Source organism: Hipposideros armiger, unplaced genomic scaffold (genome assembly GCF_001890085.2).
Source record: "Hipposideros armiger isolate ML-2016 unplaced genomic scaffold, ASM189008v1 scaffold_161, whole genome shotgun sequence".
NCBI classification, from domain to species: domain Eukaryota; kingdom Metazoa; phylum Chordata; class Mammalia; order Chiroptera; family Hipposideridae; genus Hipposideros; species Hipposideros armiger.
This window is the reverse complement of record NW_017731511.1, coordinates 2,535,972-2,554,944: the sequence shown is the minus strand read 5'-3', so window position 1 is coordinate 2,554,944 and position 18,973 is coordinate 2,535,972. Positions and strand designations below refer to the sequence as shown.

At 37.1% G+C, this 18,973-nt stretch overlaps 1 protein-coding gene across 3 annotated transcripts in view; it reads left to right on the top strand.

The window, feature by feature from the left end:
* Positions 1–10,617, top strand: part of ATAD1 (ATPase family AAA domain containing 1) — a 40,342-nt gene extending 29,725 nt beyond the window's left edge. For all 3 annotated transcript variants that reach the window (XM_019651511.1, XM_019651512.1, XM_019651513.1), the window contains 2 exons: positions 7,199–7,332; positions 9,200–10,617. In XM_019651511.1, coding sequence (XP_019507056.1) covers positions 7,199–7,332; positions 9,200–9,320 — 255 coding nt within the window. In that variant the 3' untranslated portion in view covers positions 9,321–10,617. The remainder of the gene's footprint in view (positions 1–7,198; positions 7,333–9,199) is intronic.
* The last annotated feature ends 8,356 nt before the right edge of the window (positions 10,618–18,973 follow it).

The following is an 18,973-nucleotide window of genomic DNA, read 5'->3' as shown; positions in this document are numbered from 1 at the left end:
AGGAAAAAGTCTCAGTTTCTCCCCTGTGTTTCTTCTGTATTGTTTCAGATGGTATTTTGCCTATGTAAGTAAATTAAAATATACTGTTAGTCCTTTCCCTTTTTCTACATAAACCATGTTAATAAACCCCCATGCATTGTTTTTTTCACTTGTCTTTGAAATCTTTCCATATTAGCGTATAGTTTCCTGATTCTGTTCTCTTTTTTCTTTGCACTGTGTAAGGTATACCATAATTTATTTAATCAGTGCCATATTGAAAGACATCCTGGTGATTCTGGTTTTTCACTATTATCAAATACTGCATTGAATAGCCTTGTACATATGTCATTTCACACTTGTGCAGGAATATTAATAGGGTGAATTTTCCAGAAGAGGAACTGCTCGATATTTGTAATTTTGGTAGCAATGGCCAAACTGTCCATGCCCTGTTGACTCTCATTCCAGCAATACAGTAGAGTGCCTTTTCCCTACAGCCTTGCCAACAGAACACTATGGAACCGTGTGCCACCATGACAGATAGAAAATGATCGCTCACTATAATTTTAATTGCATTCTGTAGGGATGAAATGCATTATCTATTTTAAGAGCCACTTGAATTTTTTTCTGTGAAATACCTGCTCATATTTTTTGCCCATTTTTCTATTGCAATGTTCTGGTTTTTTTTTTATAGATTTGTAGGAACTCTAAATGTATTAGGGAGATTTGCCCTTTGTCTATATGATTTGAAAATATTTTTCCCAGTTTCTGTTTTGATTTTACTGGGGTATTTTCGTTTATCCCTTCATGGTTTCTGGGCTTTTTTCACTCCCATGTTTATAAAGGAATTTTCCAACTCTTGTTACTTTTCCCCCCAAAACTCTATAACCAAGTATATTTTAATAAAATGGTATTCCTCCCTATCCTAAACTTCATATTTAAACTCACTATTTGAACTTGCTATCTAAACTAAGAAACCAAATAAGATTCCCATAGTGAGGGATACTTGTATTTCAGTCGTTTTCCTACTTTGAATTACCATCAATCCCATGGCTAATTCTGTTCCATAACATATCTACTTATCAACCTCTCATGTTTTCCCATCACATCTCATCTGTAAATATTTTAGTTTTATCTCTAAAATAAAGAAATTTTATTTTTAGCCTAACCTGATTATACCTGGATTAGATTCAGGTTGGCAGAGAGGGAAATAGGACTACTTCTTAGGTAGAATTATACAATAATATATTATTTTATTAGGAGATATATAATATCCAGATGTCCTTTATGGTTTTATGTTTACGTTTAAATCTTTACTACATATTTGATATTTATAGGGATATATCATATGTGGTATGCATCAAACTTTGCTTTTATTTTTCCAGGTGGATACTAAGTTGTCCCAAACCGTTTATTGAACAGGCCATCTCTCCCTCATTAGAGATTCCACCTTTAATATATATTAAATTCTCATATATGTATTGGCTGTGTTTCTGGACTTTGAATCAGGTCATTGGTCTTCTGTGCCTTTGGGCACCAGCACCAGTGTTTTAATTACTGAGGCTTTACAAATTTTTTTTGAGGCTTTATAAATTTTAATAGCAAGTATGGCTTAGGTATCCCTTATTGTCCCCCAGCCCAAAGTTTCCTGGTTATTTTTCCTCATTTTTCTGTATGAATTTTAGAAATAATTTGTCTTATCCCAGAAATAACAAACACTAGTTTTTATAATTCAAGAGAATTAAGATCTTTTTGATGTTGAATCTTTTCTACCCAAAAAGCATGTATGGCTTTCTTCTTATTCATGTCTTCTCTTGTATCTTTCAGTAGTGTTCTGTTCGTGTATTTTTTTTTCATGTATTTCTTTAAACTGTATCAAAATAACATCTATGCTGTTTTGCAAAAGCTTAAAGAACCTTGCAAATTACAGAGATTGGATCATTGGTAGTAACCATTTTGGGAATCACAGAGCCTTTTAAAGAGATAGAAGCTCTATAGTCTTTCCTTAAAAAACATAAAATGTTTTTTATAATTTCAGGGAAATTCCCAAAGCCTTCCATGTATTCTAGGTAAGGAACCTACTGTCCTAGATGAGTGAGAAATCAACAAATTACATTTTGTCTTTAAATGAATATTTGATAACTGCTTTCAAAAAGACATTGTGTAGTTGTACTACTGTTTAGATAAAACACACATAATTGGTAAACCTTTAACAAGAGTAGGTATGAACAGTTTAGAGAAGAAAGCAAAGGGAGTAAAATCATTTCACAAGTTCTTTTGAATTAGGGTGACTCTATGATATGGCTACAAATTTAACAAGTGTTAGAAGGTAGTAGCTGACAATTTTATATTAAGTTATATTTAGATATATTAAGTTAATACAATTATTTAACTTAAAAAGATTTTAATGAAAGAGTACTGTGTGGCTGGAAGTTAACCTTTTCAAATTACATATGTGTAGTCTGATGTAGGTACCGATGATTTGCATATATATGATGAATATGAATAATGAGATTTCAGCTTAGTTCTCAGAAGATAGCCATACTTTACACAGGCCATCAAGTTTTCACATGTAACCTTAATCAATACTTTTTAGGGATGTCTAATTTTAATTTTGATTTCAGTATTCTTTTTTTCAACAGCAGTATCTTTGGGAATTATTTTAGAGTTCTATTTGTCATGGGTACAGGAAATTTTTAGCATTCTGTTTCTTCATGAAAGGACAAAGGATTAGTCTCTAATCAGCTTTATGGTGCAGAATATGAATGAATGCCCTCTGGATAACTGCTGACATAGGAGCATCTGATTTCCCACTAGCTGGTATTATATGCTGAAAGAATATTGTTACTTCAGTAGAATTGGAAAGACATTAATGTAATTTTTGTTAAAATATGCCTCAAATAAATTACACACACATTTATTTAATAAACTGAGCACCATCGTATTTATACATTGCTGGGCAGAATTAGGGTTTTTGATGCAAATAGACTACCAAACTTTTCTATTGTATGAGTTTTTCTTCTCTGAAGAAAAGAATGAAGCTTTTGAAATGATAGTATTTTTCGGTCTTGCACAATTCTTTATTTATAGATCCTTAATACAACTCATTTAAAAAAAGCTATAGTGGTTTCGGCTTAAAGTTTTAAGTATAAAAAGAATTAGAACTAAGAAAATGTATACCTTTGTACAAGTATCATGTTTGACTCTACAGTAAGGAGGTATATTTTTCCCTATACAAACTAACCTAAATGTATGCATTTTCTCTAACAGTAGGAATAGTTAACAAGCGTAGGCTTTGGAGACAGACCTGAGGGTCCCACATTTTGGCTTGACCATTCCCTGCTGTGTGACCTTAGGCAAATATTGTTTAGTGTCTCTATGCCTCACTTTTCTCACTTGGAAATTGGAGAGAATGCCAACAATCTCATAGAATCATTCTGAAAATGTAAATTAAATGATATATGTAAAATGCCTACAGTACCATGCAAGCATACGCCCAGTGGTAGATATAATAAATAAGTGTTGTTCTTCCAAACTATTTTAGCAGTCCATTAATTTATTCCAGGATTGTTCCCAGTACTTAAAGCCTTTTTGAACTTGGGAATTGTCTTCCTAGTTGCCTGTTGAAAACAATTCTCATTACTTCATGGTTTATCTAATAGGTGTTCCCTTATAAAAAGGGTTTCTTTTAGAGTACTTGCTATGTGCAAGCATTGTGGTGGGATACACAGTTGACCCTTGACAGCATGGGTTTGAACTGTGTGGGTCCCCTTTTATGTGGATTTTTTTCAATAAATACATATCATACTGTAAATGTATTTTCCCTTACGATTTTTTAAAATAACATTTTCTTTTCTCTAGCTTGCTTTATTGTAAGAACACAGTATGTAATACATATAACATACAAAATACATGTTACTTGACTATGTTATCGGTAAGTCTTCTGATAAACAGTAGGCTATGAGTAGTTAAGTTTTCTGGGAGTCAAAAGTTATATGTGGATTTTCAGCTGCATGGGGGTTGGCACCCCTAACCCCCGTGTTGTTCAAGGGTCATATGTACATTGTTTTATTTAATCCTCAGTTCATGTAAGGAGTCCATATGAGTACTATTTCACAGTTGAGGAAACTGAAACCCAGAAAACTTATGTGATAAGTTGCCCAGGCTCCCAGAGCGTGGCAGTGGTGGATCCCTTCACTTAACCGTATGGTGTGCTGCGTCTGTTCATCAGTCTTGCTCCCTCAGTGACTCTCATCTGCTTCTTGTCATTTTTTCTCATACTTCTTTTGTTCATTTTTGTAACTTTATCACCCTGTCATGCACAAGATATGGGAGTGGTTTAAACATAGTGTGTGGCCCACCCAAGGAGTGGTCAAAAAATAGGGTGGTGGTGATTGTTTTAGGAAGGAGACTAATTTTTTTTTTTTAAGATTTTTATTGGGGAATTGGGGGATGGGAACAGTGCTGGGGAATTGGGGTAAGAGGAACAGACAAGGTACTGCCCTGTAGAGGGCAGTGTCACTGGCCCTCATATGTGGGATCCGAACCGGGGCCCTCTGGCGTCCCAAGCCAGCTCTTAACCAACGTGCCACTCGGCGGGCCCTAACAGGGGGACTAATTTTTAACATCTCAGTATAATTTGAAAGATCTTGTTAAGTACTTGTTTGTTTGTTTTTTAATTTATGAAATATTTGAAACATACACAAATAACCTCATATTCCCCACCCATATTTAACAGGTGATCTTAACATATTTTGCTTTTCCTCTCCCCCAGTCACAGTCATTGTTAGCCTCCTGTCCTGATGTTGGTAGTTGTATCAGTTCCAATTATAGTTATGGACAGATACATAATACATGTGTATGTTATTTTTAATTGTTCACTATTACAAACAGTAGGGAGATTAGATCCTTGTATGTATATGATTTCATATGTATACTTGTAAAAAGGGTTCCTGAGACATAAAAAAGTATAAACTACAAGAAAAATAGACAAGTCTGACTAGGATCACACTAATGCTTCCAGAAGTGTGACAAGGTAACATGAACAAAGAGAAAGAACAAGCCATTGGGAAAACATTTGCAACCTTATAACCATCAAAGGACTAATATCCAAATTAAACAAAATTACTGTAATCAGTTTGTCAAGTTTTATTTGTGTGCATTATTAGATCATAGGTGATAAACTAGTCCTAGAAACTTACTATCTGAAATATCAGTATATGAAACATAAGTTTAAAATCTCCCAATATTATTATGTACTTGTCCATTTCTCAATGAAATTTTGGTAATTTTGCTGTATATATTTTGAGGCCATGTTGTTAAATGTATAATAGTGCAGGATTGTTATATTTTTCTGGTGAATTATTTTTTTATCAATATCTGATGATTCCTATTCCAGATTATTTTGAGTAAAAAGAATCTATTGATATAATGTAAATAGGGAGTACATTTGATTTCTTTTGGTTAATATTTGCCTTCAATATCCTTTTCCAATCTTTTACTTTTCAACTTTTGGTGTTTTTCCTTTCAAATGTAACTGAGCCTGTTTTTTGTTGTTTTTTTTCTACTGGGTGTGACTCTTATAAACCTCAAATAACTACATTTTGGTTTTTTATGCAGTTTAGTCTTGTCTTTTACCAGCCTAGTTTAGTCTGTTTGGATTTGTGGTGATTACTCATAAATTTGGATTCATTCTCTATGTTAGTGCTTTCCATGTATTATGCTTTGTCTTTGCTTTCTCTCCACATACCACACCCCCTTCCCCCGTGTTATTTAGTTCTATTGTATTCTTTATTCTCTTTTCCCCTTTTTCTACTGGTTTGGAAGTTATTCATTCTTTCTTAGTGGTACTCTTAAAATGTAGCGGTACCCTTAAAATCGTTTGATACATGTACCTAACATCCAAGTTAATGATATGTCTGTCCTCTTTCCAGTACTATAGTTTTAAGACTTTAGAATGCCTTAATGTAGATGTGTCCCCTCTGTTACATGTTCTTATTGTCTAGCATTTTAGTTCTACATGGTTTCTCTATCCCAAATTAAATTATATATTAAAGCTTATTTAAATTTACCTATATGTTTACCATTTTCTTTGCTTATTATCGCTGCTTGCTTGGCACCTACCTTCTAGGTGCACTTTTCATTTTTATCAAAGAGTATGTAATTTCTATTTAACCCCCACATTTAGCAATCAGAACACTGAAAATGTGAAGTCACAGTTGCAGAACTGACAATAGACCCCATATCTTCTCACCTGCAAGCCTCTTGTCCTTGTGTAAAGTTATACAAACACTTGGTCCTCCACATAAACAAATGGGAATTTAGTAACTAATAAAGGTGGCATTTCAAATCAGTTGGACAAAGTAGATGTTAAGACAAATGGTTAGCTAAATGGGGGCGGAGGGTACAGTAGGACCTCTCCCACGCTGTGTTCAACTCCTGGCTCTGGCAATGGTGTGACCTTGGGCAAGTTATTTCCAGGTCTCACTATTACAAAAATGAAAATGAGAATACGTAACCTGACAGGATTAAATGAGAATACATGTAAAGTGCTTAGTACACTGCATGACACGTAAGACTCATTTAATAGATGGTAATTATTATAAATAAATTTTTTTTCGCTCTCATTTTCTCTTCTTAATCTACATATAAGTTTGGTATGTTTATTTTCTCAAGTCTATTATGTGCCCTGTACAATCACTTAATTGGCTCGACTATACATAATCTTATGTTGGGGAGCAAAACTATAAGGCGCTGAATTAATGCTGAGGTAGTAGAATACCAAAACATTGCAGTTAAAATGATTTAGAGTAGTTCAGTGAAATATGTGTTTTGTAATGGACTTGGGACTTAATGATGCCGGCTATTTGCCAAGTATGTTGAATATATCATAGAAAAGTGTTACTCGGGACCTTTCTAAGAGCTTCTAAAGTGAATCCAGCATTGTTTGAATGTCTTCTTCAATATCACTCCATGATGTATCTAGTGAGACTTATTCCACTACTTTTGTCATAATGACAAGTAATGAAAATTCTATTTCAAACTTTAAGCTTTTATGTTTAAAAAAACTTCTAGAAACTGAAAATGCTTTTTAGTGATTCTCCTTCCATGCTGTTCCAATATACTTAACATTCTTTAATTCTAAGAAGAATGTTTGGATAGATCCTTTGCAGTATATTTTGCATTTGTTTGTTTTTTTAAACATGTTTTATATTTGTTTAAGGTGGATAGACATGTGGACTTGCTAGAAGTTGCCCAGGAAACTGATGGGTTTTCAGGAAGTGACCTAAAAGAGATGTGTCGAGATGCTGCCCTCCTCTGTGTCAGGGAATATGTTAATTCTACATCAGAAGAAAGGTATGTGTATATAGAGTTGATCTGCAATACTTATCAAACCCTTTTAGAGCTTTTAGGTTAGTTTCTTTTATTTTGCTTTACAATACCAACTCTGCTTATGGCATAAGAGGTAAGTTGGAATTAACAACCTCCCCCCCACAACTTTATTTATTGCCTTTTTCTAAAGGGGAGCTCTGAAAATGAATTGGGGGGAGGTTTTCAGGAGGGCCTAGAAGGAAGAGGAAGAAATAAAAGCTAAATTTCTACTGAAAATCCATGGACTCTATCACAGAAAGCTGACAAAAACTTAGGTTTGTCCATCTCTACTAGGAAAACAGGGATCTCTAGTACTCCTAGATTGCTTTTATATCTTAAATTCTTAAGTTTCATTTCATATGGAAATGAATGCCTTGTCTTCCAGAAATTCACATGTAAGTAGGGAGGCCTTACTTGGGACTAGACTTCAGCTTGTTATTAATAATAATAGATTTAATAAACAAAGAAACCATTTGTCACTGCAGCATACTTCACTTGCAACCTGTCTCAAAGTATGATGAGGTTGAGAACATGACTTTGTACCAACCTTATTCCAGCAAAGATACTAGTGAACTGGAATAACTCAGCCCTGGTAAACAATGTTCCTTAAGGAAGTCCTCCAAAAGGCTATTTGCCCCAACCCAGTATAACACTGCATTTCTAAACCCCTGTTCAAAGTAGCAACCTTCTTAACGAAGAATCTCTGCAACTTAGCAACCAGTGTACATTGGGGGCTTGTGTTGAATGAGTTCTCCACCTTTTGCCCCTTCGTTTCTCAGTCTCCCTTCCTCATCCTCCCCAGGCTTTCACTCCAAGTGACCTGGATCTGCCTGTTGTATTCATGTGTTTAATTACAGTGCCATGTCATAGCAAGCTTCACCAAGAAAAAAAACTTCACTTGGTATAGAAAGGTTAGCATGCAAGCTACCCTGTTACCCCTAGCTTTGTATGCATGAGGCCCAGACCTATCTTCAGTGCTCCCTTGAGCCCCATCATGAAGAGGGCAACTCTGTTTATATTTATTTGTTGTCAGGTTGAGCCAATTACTCTAGTGCTAAAGCTGGGAATATTTTACCCTCTGCAGACAATCTGTCTTCCGAAGGTTTTTTTATTCTTGTATATAAGATTAAGAGGAGGAAAAAAACAACTTACAAATAAATTTTGCTTAAATAAAATGACATTAACAATGAAAGTCTTGTTTTTTTGCTGTCCACAAAGCCCTGAAAATTTTATATTTTCAATATGAAAAATCTGGCTAATAGACTTGGGTTATCATAACTTTTCCCAAAATGTTTTTTTCTAAGTGTCTATAAATTACAAACGAGACATAATATACTGGATTTTGTTTTTCTTATTATTAAAGTGGGGAGGACTTAGACAAGTTGGTTTTTATGAATAGCAAAGAATTTTATTTTCAGTTCATCGAAAGCTAAACATGTACATGATTATGTAGGAATGCTACTTTTTAATTCTAGTTTTCATGGGAATAATATTTGACTCATTATTTGGAATTATATTCCCATTTTGGTAAACTGACACCTTTGTATAACATTTTCACCTTAAGGTAATATTCTGTACTTATTTTCTTATTGTGAAGTATTTGATTTTAGTTTCCACATCTATGTTTATAGCCAGCCATTTTAGCTTCATACCTCTTATTAATCAGTGCTTTTTAAAAATCTCTGAAGACTTGTATATATGCACAGATAATTCCTAAAAGGGTTCACATGAAGCTTTTAATTATGTTGTCTTTGGGGTCTTGGATGAGAGATTTTTTTAATCATGGTAAAATATTTTAGGGAGCTGTATTCTAAAGTTATTTGACTATGTGGTTGTTTTGTTTGCAATTTAGCCACGATGAAGATGAAATTCGGCCTGTGCAACAACAGGACCTGCATCGGGCAATTGAAAAGATGAAGAAATCAAAGGACGCAGCATTTCAGAATGTTTTAACACATGTTTGTTTAGATTAAGAGTAAAGGTCATTTGTACAGTTGAGTGTGACCTGGTTTGGTATGCACTGTTATCATTAGTGGAAATAGACTGGAAGGAGGAACATTCTTTAAACAGTGAAGGAGTTGAATGACCCTGGTTTTGTACTCTGAATTTTAAGTTATTGAGATATAGTTGTTACATAAACGGTATTACTACTTGTCAAAAATCATGAGGAGGAACAATTTAATCCAACCTGAGTGTGGGTGCTTATGTTTGACCTCTTTAGCCATATATTGCAGCCTTATAGCATTTAGACTGGTCTTAAAAGTAACAAAAGATTCAGTGAGAAAAGGGGGGGTGTGGTTAAATGCTGGTTTCTAGATATGTGAGTGAGAGAGAGAGAGTATTACATGTATATATTTACACATTTTATATTGACATTCTGTAGATACGTTTGAGTAAGAAACATTTTTTTACCCCAACTGCTGAATCAAAAAGTATCAAATAGTATATAGCGAAACTAAGATTGAAGGATGTGTCTAAAAGTTATAGTGGTTCAGCCATTTTCAGTTGCCACTTGTTTCAGCTTTTTTTTTAGTTGAGCATTTCTCTGCAATTGAATAGTTGAAATCAGCCACACCTGAATATTTCAATGTAGCTCAATTATTAAGGTTGTTAGGATAATCAAATAAAAATACTTGTTCAGTGATCAGCATTGAATAGTTTTCAGGCAGTTGCGTGATGAACACTGATTTCATCTTTTTCTGCAAGCACACTGTGTAATGTTTTTAATTGATATACGTAAAGGTGAATTGAAAGCCTTTCAAAAGAATGGCTTTGCAAAACCTCAGTGCCACTCAAAACATGCATGTGACTTTTTTTCCTTCATTTAATGTAACATAGTTCTGTTGAAACCATGTTTTTTTTTAATGTTATTATAAAGTTATATGTTCTTCAATTATGGTCAAATACAATTTGGTCATCAAAAATGAAAGTTTGAAGCAAATAGCTGTTACTAAATGTGCTAAAAATACTCATTTTGTAACTGAAATTTTTAAAGTTTTCTTAGCATATTATAATGTGCCCTAGTTAGTACAGATATACACATCAAAATTCCCATATTGTATCTGTAGTCATTTGATGCAACGTGCACTACGTGTAGGTGAACCATTTTGTTTTGTCCAAAATTTCACTAGCCAGAATTCTTTGTAGGCACTTAAACACACAGCATGAGGCAAATGGCACAATACAACCTTGAGCAACTTCTGAATCATAAGAAAGATTAAATTATGCTTTCATATATTTTTGTTAATATATTTCTTTGAAAACTCTTAATCTTTATTCATGAGTTATTGGATTCATTTCTTTGATAATAAGCCTCTCACTAGAACCTATTGAATAGTTTGGTTTTCAGTTTGCTTTGAGTGGTGGGTGGGATAGAGGTTATGGGAGAACACTTTGGATAACATAAAGCAAATTTTGAAAAATTGTGAAGATGATTGAAAAATTGAATGCAAACCACAAGATAACCAAAAAACTTTCATCTCCATTTTTAATAATTATACTATTATTTTATAAATGTATAATAAAGAGGTCCCTCTTAATTGATTTTTCTCAACTTATGCCTTGGTCTTTGTCACTTATGTAGAATTTTCTGGGGGGTTTTGGTATGTAAAACTTACCCTTGAACTGTTTTTATCTTGCTATGTAGCTTTCACACTTTTATAGCGTACATGCTAGTATCTAATCATTATTTCTGATTAGTATGAATTTCAGTAATCATTTAATTTTAATCTGATGACATTGATAAAAAAAAAAGGGGGTGATGTATCCCTCCTTATGTCCTTTCTTTTTATCTTCTCTTAAATCCAGAATATCCAGTAGTAGTAGTCATTAACTTTATCATGGTTTTAATCATCACATGAAGTTAGAGAAACACATTAATCCCAGCAACCATGACTCATCTAGGCATCTTATACCTTAAAGTAATTGAGAAAACTTTAGTATTTTTTTTTTTTGCTTACAGTTTCTGACTGAAAACATGCATCTTCCCTAGGTGATAAATGCTGGGAAAGGCCCGTCTTAGTTAGTTAGTTATATTATAGTTAACATGTAGTTTTATATGAGTTTCAGGTGTACAACATAGTTATTCAACATTTATATACCTTAGGAATTGATCACCACGATAAATCTAGTAAGCATCTATCACCATACAAGTTACTACAATAGACTATATTCCCTATGCTGTACATTATATCTCTGTAACATTTTTTTTATAACTGGAAGTTTGTACCTCTTACTCACCTTCACCTTCTCCCCCTTCCACCTTTGGCAACCGCATTTGGTTCTCTATATTTGAGCCTGTTTCTGTTTTGTTTGTTCATTTGTTTTGTTTTTCAGATTCCACATATAAGTGAAATAGTTCGGTTTTTGTCGTTTGACTTATTTCAGTTTAGCATAATATTCTGTAGGGCCATCCATGTCACAAATGGCAAGATTTTATTCTTTTTTATGGCTGAGTAGAATTTCATTGTATATGTATACCACATCTTCATTCATCTATCAGTGGACACTTAGGTTGCTTCCATATCTTGGCTATGTGAATAATGCTGCAGTGAACATAGGGGTTCATGTATTTTTTTTAATTAAGTGTCTTCATTTTTTTCAGGTAGATACCCAGAAGTGGGGTTGAGGAAACTTTATACTTTTGAAGAACATTTAGTGTTATATAATCCATCCTGATGTAGGCATGTATTTGAGATACATAGTTGGAGTTAGGTTCTGAGGTATTTCATTTTGGGTATCAGCTAAGAATACTGGAGCTGGAGTTAGACTGGCCTGAGTTTAATTCTAGGCTCCCCATTAATTAACTGTCCTTGGACAACTTACCTAACTTCTTTGAGCTTCAGTTTCTCATTTATAAAATGGTGTGACAGGGGCACCTACTGAATAGGGTTGTGTAATGGAATGATGCATACAAGACTCTCAGCACAGTGCCTGGCACAGTTAAACTGCTCAAATGCTCGGTGTCATGTTACTTTCTTACTTTTACACACTGATGGTACGTATTTGGTGACTAGGCTCAGTTTTTGAGCATTCTACATGCTTAGCCATTTCCATAATCCCCAAACCTATACTCTAAAAGAATGAGATTGCAATGATTATCTGTGTGATGTTTCTTTAAAAGCCTCATGGCTGGAAGACTTCTGAGAAGTCTGGTGTGTCTCCAACTTTCCCCAGTCCTTTTTAAAATAGAGTATAGTACCTAAATATTTTAATCAATTCAGTATCTCCTTTATGATTTCTCTCCTTTTTATCTTATTTAACCCCCAACCTGCAGCGTGACCCAGAACTCACCGTGTTACCAAAAGCTGGGTTGGGATAATGTATATATCCTATGTGGATCATAATAATGTAACATTAGTAGCTATAACTACTACTAGGTTTGGTGTTAGATCAGGATACCTGAAGCCTCGAGTGTGCCTATATAAAAAATGGCAGCATCCCTCATTGGTAAGATTTTTTTTTTTCTGGAATTGTGTTGTGGACAAATGTTACAACTTTCTTCTGGATAAAGAAAATAAATTGGATAATGCATACTTTAGAATTCTCTTTTTAGCTTCTCTTAAGGTCAATATCAGAATGTGGAATAGAATTCTGATATGCTGAGCAGCATATATATCCTGCATAACTGAAACCTCAGCACCAACTAGAAAGCTCAAATAAAGCCATAGAATCATTTCATTTACAGCTGACAGAAATCTGTAGAGGGCCTTCATTATTAAATTTGTTAACAGTCAGTTTAGTCATCAAAGATAGAGTTCCCTAATTGTCTCAAAAGTTAAAGCTCTCTTTACATGTATAGGTAAAAATTCTAAGACATCACGTTCATGGAATTGTATTGAGAAGATATATAGCACAGATTCCAGGTGCAAATGAGATCAAACCTCAAAGAAACCAGTTAGCAATGGGAGTGAAAACACACCCTCAGTAACACTGGTGTAAATTTTACACTATTAATACTAATAGCACATATAGGCCTCATTACTAACATACTGAGAGTATATTTTTGTGATTGTCTAATATTTACAGTTATAAACCTGCTTAAGAACACTTTTAGATGTAAGCTTTGTGCTTTGAAATGCAGTTGCAGTGAATGTTAATGCTGGTGTGGACAGCAAGGACACCGATTTTTGAATCATGACAACTCAGTTTTAAAACGAGCCAAACATACTGAAATAATTACAGACATGCAAAATTTGGAACTTAGAACAGTGGTGTATGCCTCACTAGCTTCCAGAAATTCTAAGAAAAAAGATACTGACATAGGGGGTGACATATCATCTAGTAAAACAAAGTCCTTTGCAGACATGTCTGAGGGAGATGAGCATTGTCTACTGGGCCATAATGTAGAGTACTAGTTAGGGTTCTGTTGCAGGCAAGCAACTCTAGCTGACCTGAGCAATAAAGAATTTATCTGAAGGATATGAGGAGCTCATGAGGTCAAAGAGAAGCTAAAGAACTGGAGTTAGGATAGAAACTCAGAAAGCTCCAGAAGGTATTCGGGAATTGCTTAAGAATATTGTTTTTATTCCTCTACGGGATGAAATGAACTCCCAACTGTTGATCTCTAAATTATCCAATCAAGATTCAAAATCCTGGAAGTGAGTGTGCAAACCCAGGTCAGAAATCACTGCATTAGAGATCCAAGATGGCGGAGTAAACAAACACTACCTGCTTCCTTCCATGAACACATCGAAATTACAACTAAATTACAGAACGATCAACCTGGAGAACCATCTGAAGTCTGGCTGAACAGAAGTTTTATAACTAAGGATATAAAGAAAAAGCCATGTCAAGACTGGTAGGTTCGGAGACATGGAATTGGCTAACCCAAACCTCCGTGTGGCACTTGAGAACTGGCAGGGATATCTCGGCCACAAAGGCTCCCCTCAGAGCGAGGGACCCCAACCCCACACTGGCCTCCCCAGCCCAGAGCACCGGTGCCTGGAAGAGGAGCCCCCACGACCTCTGGCTGTGAAAACCAGGATTTTGACCATTTGGATGAGACGGAAGGCTGTGGGAAGCCCAGGCGTCCTCTTAAATAGCCCGCACACAGATTCACTCCCTGGCACTCACCTTGGGCTCCAGCGGAGAGACAGTAACTCAGGAGGTGTTGGAGACATATGGGGGACAGACAGTTCTGTGGCTTCCGGACGAGGGCTAGAGGACAGTCGGAGGAGTCCTCCCATACAGCCAGCAGGTGGGCGCCATGTTTCCTGTGTTGAGCCCGCCCCCTATGCTTATGGCCACATCTGAATCTGATCGGCGGTGAGCGCAGCTCCACCCTGCTGACTCACTGAGACCCCACCCCACCCAATTCCCTCAACACCAGAGGCAGTTTCTGCAAGAGCAGCCAGCCCCCCCCCCCACATTGCCCTCTTTCTTGGAAAACTATCAGAGGCAGACCCCAGGTTGGTGGCTATTGGCCTCAGTGTGTTCTGAGACTTACTGAGTAGCTCCAGGCTCAGCACTGGCACCAAATCAAAATTTACATTCACCTGGTGACCACAACTCTTCCCACTCTAGAAACTCTGTGAGACCTTGCCTCACCCAACTTGTGTACCGCACAAGGTTTTATCAGTGGTTGAGCCTTAAGGGAGCTGGCAGGTGGCAACAGGCCTTGGGGTGTCCAGACATTTTGCGGAGCTACCCCAGGCCTGGTACTGGTGGCAGACGTCCTCAGTTCACAGTGTGGCCTCTCCCACGTGCCTCCAGGGTTAGCACAGATAGTGAACAAGCACGTATCGCTTTGTAGCTCTTACTATGTATGACCCATCTGGTCACAGGCAGTGGCTGACCTTGGCCTGCACCTGGAACCCCTGTCAAGAAGCCCCAGAACCAACATACTTGGGTGTTTGCTTCAGACCACAGCAGAGCACTGCCCAGTTAGCCCCACAAGTGGCACACCAAAAAGGTGGTCTCAACAGGCATCACAGCCCACTGAGGGAAATCCCACTCAGTGGGGTAAGCCCTCCTCCGCACAGCAGCCTGTAACCTGTGAATGTGGCCAAATCCCACAGCCCATCAGCTTAAGAGTTAACCCCACCCAATAACATTCCGATAGCACCTAAGGCTCAACTATAACAGGAGGGCACACACAACCCACACTAGGGACATTCTTAGAGCACCTGGCTCAGGTGACCAGAGAGGCTGTGCCAGGGCCCCATAGGGCACCTACTACATAAGGCCATCTGGCCAAGACTGGTAAACATAGCAGATCTACCTAATACATAGAAACAAACAGGCAGTCAAAATGAGGAAATACATCCCAAATGAAAGAACAGGAGAAAACACCAAAAAAAGAACTAAACGAAATGGAGGCAAGCAACCTACCAGATACAGAGTTCAAAACAATGATTATAAGTCTTGGAGCTTTGAGAGAATGACCCTCCAGGAACTCCTTCGGCTTAAATGGTTTGAGAGCAAGTATCTGGATTTACTGACTCATCGAGACTAAATGCAAAAGGAGAGCTGTATTTCATCCAAAGGAAATTGAGTCTTGTGGGGAAGCTGGCTGCACACACAAAACATGAAAAGTGACCAGCTAATCACAAGAAGCTATAAGCATATGCTAAATGAAGAACAGTGTTATAATTCAGGTGTGCTGGCATGCTGGAGGTATGAGCACATACAGTACAGTTTGTGTGGAGACCTTCAGGGACTGCTTGGTCCGATCCCATAAGCTCTTGATGACAGAGTGCTATTTGGCATGCCCAGCTCTTTAGCTGGGTGATTCAAAACTTTTTAACTCGTAATTTATCCTGTTCCAGGTAGTGCGTATAAAAAAGAACAGTGGGGACTGAAGCATAACATTGATTGTTATATTTCCAGTGAGTATAAGTCCTTTCCTATGATAGGCAGTCGGGATGAAGGACTGACTGATCATTCACTTCCCTTCTAGTATAATTAGGCTGGCTCTGGGCTGTAGGTTTAATAAGATTGACTTGACCAGGCTTAGCCCAACCCATGGACCTGCCTTTTGATCTTGTCAATATTTGAGCTGGGAATGGTTTGGGTTGCAGGTTTATATGTTTGTGGTTCTTTGTATTCAGTTCTGACAGGGCTCTGGAATCCAGTCAATGTGAGAATGCACAAGACTTTCCTCTTCTGTTATTTTCTCTGTAAAATCCAGGGAAGGGGGATTGTCTAGCCTGGCAGTTTTGTTTTTCAATATGTTTCCAGGTTTCAATCACCATTGTCTGAGTGTTGGCTGAATTCTCATCTCTGCAAAGTCTCTCCATCTAGGCAGGCCTGCTCTTCCATGTATTACATCCAGACTCAGGAGTCTACCCCTGATATAAAAAAGTACCAAGGTTCTCTGCTTACCTCTGAAGGGCTTGGCTTGTTTCTCCCTGGAAGGAAGCTCATTAAGAATTTCTTGGGTTGGCCGAGTGGCACATTGGTTAAGAGCTGGCTTGGGACACCAGAGGGCCCCGGTTCAGATCCCACATATGAAGGCCAGTGACACTGCCCTCTATAGCTAAGATGCTGAACAACAGCTCAACCTGGAGCTGGGCTGCCGTGAGTCGCCAGCGACAGCGTAGGCTGCAGCCCATGCTGCAGTGGGTTGCCATGGGCTACCGTGTGTAGCCAGCAGCCACCGTGAGCAGCTGTCCAGAAGCCAGTGACTGATCTGCCTCGCCCGGGAAGAGCGCAATGATGGTGCCAACTTGGGCCAGTGAAGCAACGTCCTCCACAACTAGACTGAAGAACAAAAGGACAGCAACTTATCTGTTCCCCTTCCCCCAATTCCCCAGCGCTGTTCCCATCCCCCAGCTCCCCAATAAAAATCTTAAAAAAAAAAAATCATATGAAAATGTTTTGGAAGCTAGGAAGTGAATATGTCTGTAGGTTATCATGTCCCTAGGCAAATCATCTCTGACTCTGGGCCTCCATTTCCTTATGTCTACAGTAATGGAAATGCTGAAATAGATGTGCTTTTCACTAAACAGCACACGCAACAGTGGCCATATCGATAAACGGAGAGCCCTTAGCAATATTGACCTTATCGTTAGGACTTTTAAACTGGGTGGCTTTCTTAGCTACCGATGGGTGTCACCCTTGGTAAATGGATTTGTCTTAATAGGCACAAATTATGAAACATGCCATTACATAGACAAGTCAAAGACACTCTCTGTACCTGGTGTTTCTGTGTGTTAAACTTATTTCATTGGCTCTGTTGAAGCTGTAGGTTTTTCTTTGGTTTGTTTACCTTGAATATCCAAAGATCTGGTACTTCATATAATTCTTTTATGTTTTGAGGATATGATCGGGATACAACCTCTGTAGTGGTTGATGGAATTAATTTCTTCCATGAAAGTAGGTTCTTGGTGAATACACTTATACATGGCAATCTTTTAATTAGTTTAAAATGCCAGATCAATACTGGAGTTGTTTACATGAAATAATCCATTATTATTTCAACCTGTGCTGAGCTGAGCTTTACCTTTGAGCTATTTATAGAAAGCAGGCTTATGCAATAAACATAAATCCAGATTTTTCTTTACCCAGAAGTTTTCATACTATATTACAGTTTGTAAGAACTTTCACATACATTATTTTAGTAAAATAGGCACAGAGCAGATTTAAGCTTCTGAAACAAACCAGCTGTATTTAAGAACTTTACCAAGTGTGATATTAATGATGCCAGCAGTTACAAATACATATTATGATAGTAAAAGAGTTCTGCCCATCATTTTGTTGCTTATGTATTTGAAGGTAGTAAAATGGTATTACATTTTAAAACATTCTGTTATTTAGATTTCTTACTAATTGAGACTGACTTTCTCTGTAGTTAGTCCAAATTAGAATGTCTATGGAAAGGGTAATAGACCTGGAAGGTAGGGGAAGGTACCTTGGTCACAAAAGATAAATCATTGAACAACTACCAAGGCTCACCTATGAAAGGCTTGTTTCTCAGTTCATCAAGACTTCCTTCCATCCACCATTTTGCTAGCCCCATAGAAAAGCATTGTTTTTATTTTGTCTAGGTTTTTCTGTATCAAACTATAATATCCAATCTCTAGCCACTGACCCATTTATTTTTAGTAATAATTTCAATTCAGTATTCTGTGGAATCTATATTAGTGAATTGCTTTTATATCACTTTCTTCATTTTGTGAATGTGTATAAATGAGTGGCACAATACATAATACTTAATAATGCTAGGGGGAAGAAAAATAACTGGTTACTATTCCAATATCTATATGGTCAATTCTTGATAATTTATACATTTTTGGTAATGGGGATATGCTCAAATAATAGAAACTTGTATCATTCAAAAACTCATAGGCAGGGGGCTGGCCGAATGGCTCAGTTGATTAAGAGTTTAAGTTGATTAAGGCTTAAGAGCGCAAGCTCTGAGCAACAGGGCTGCCGGTTCGATTCCCACATGGGCCAGTGACGCTGTGCCCCAGCTGAGCTGTTGCTGAGCTGTCGCTGAGCTGCCAACAGGTAGCAGGATGGTTCAGCTGGTGTACTAACAAGATTGCCTGTTTGATGGTGGGCTATGCCCACCCACAACTAAGACTGAACTCAGTACCTTGAGCTGAGCTGCCGCCCAGATTGCTCAGTGGATAGAGCGTGTGCTTTTAACAACAAGGCTGCTGGTTTGACTCCCACATGGCAT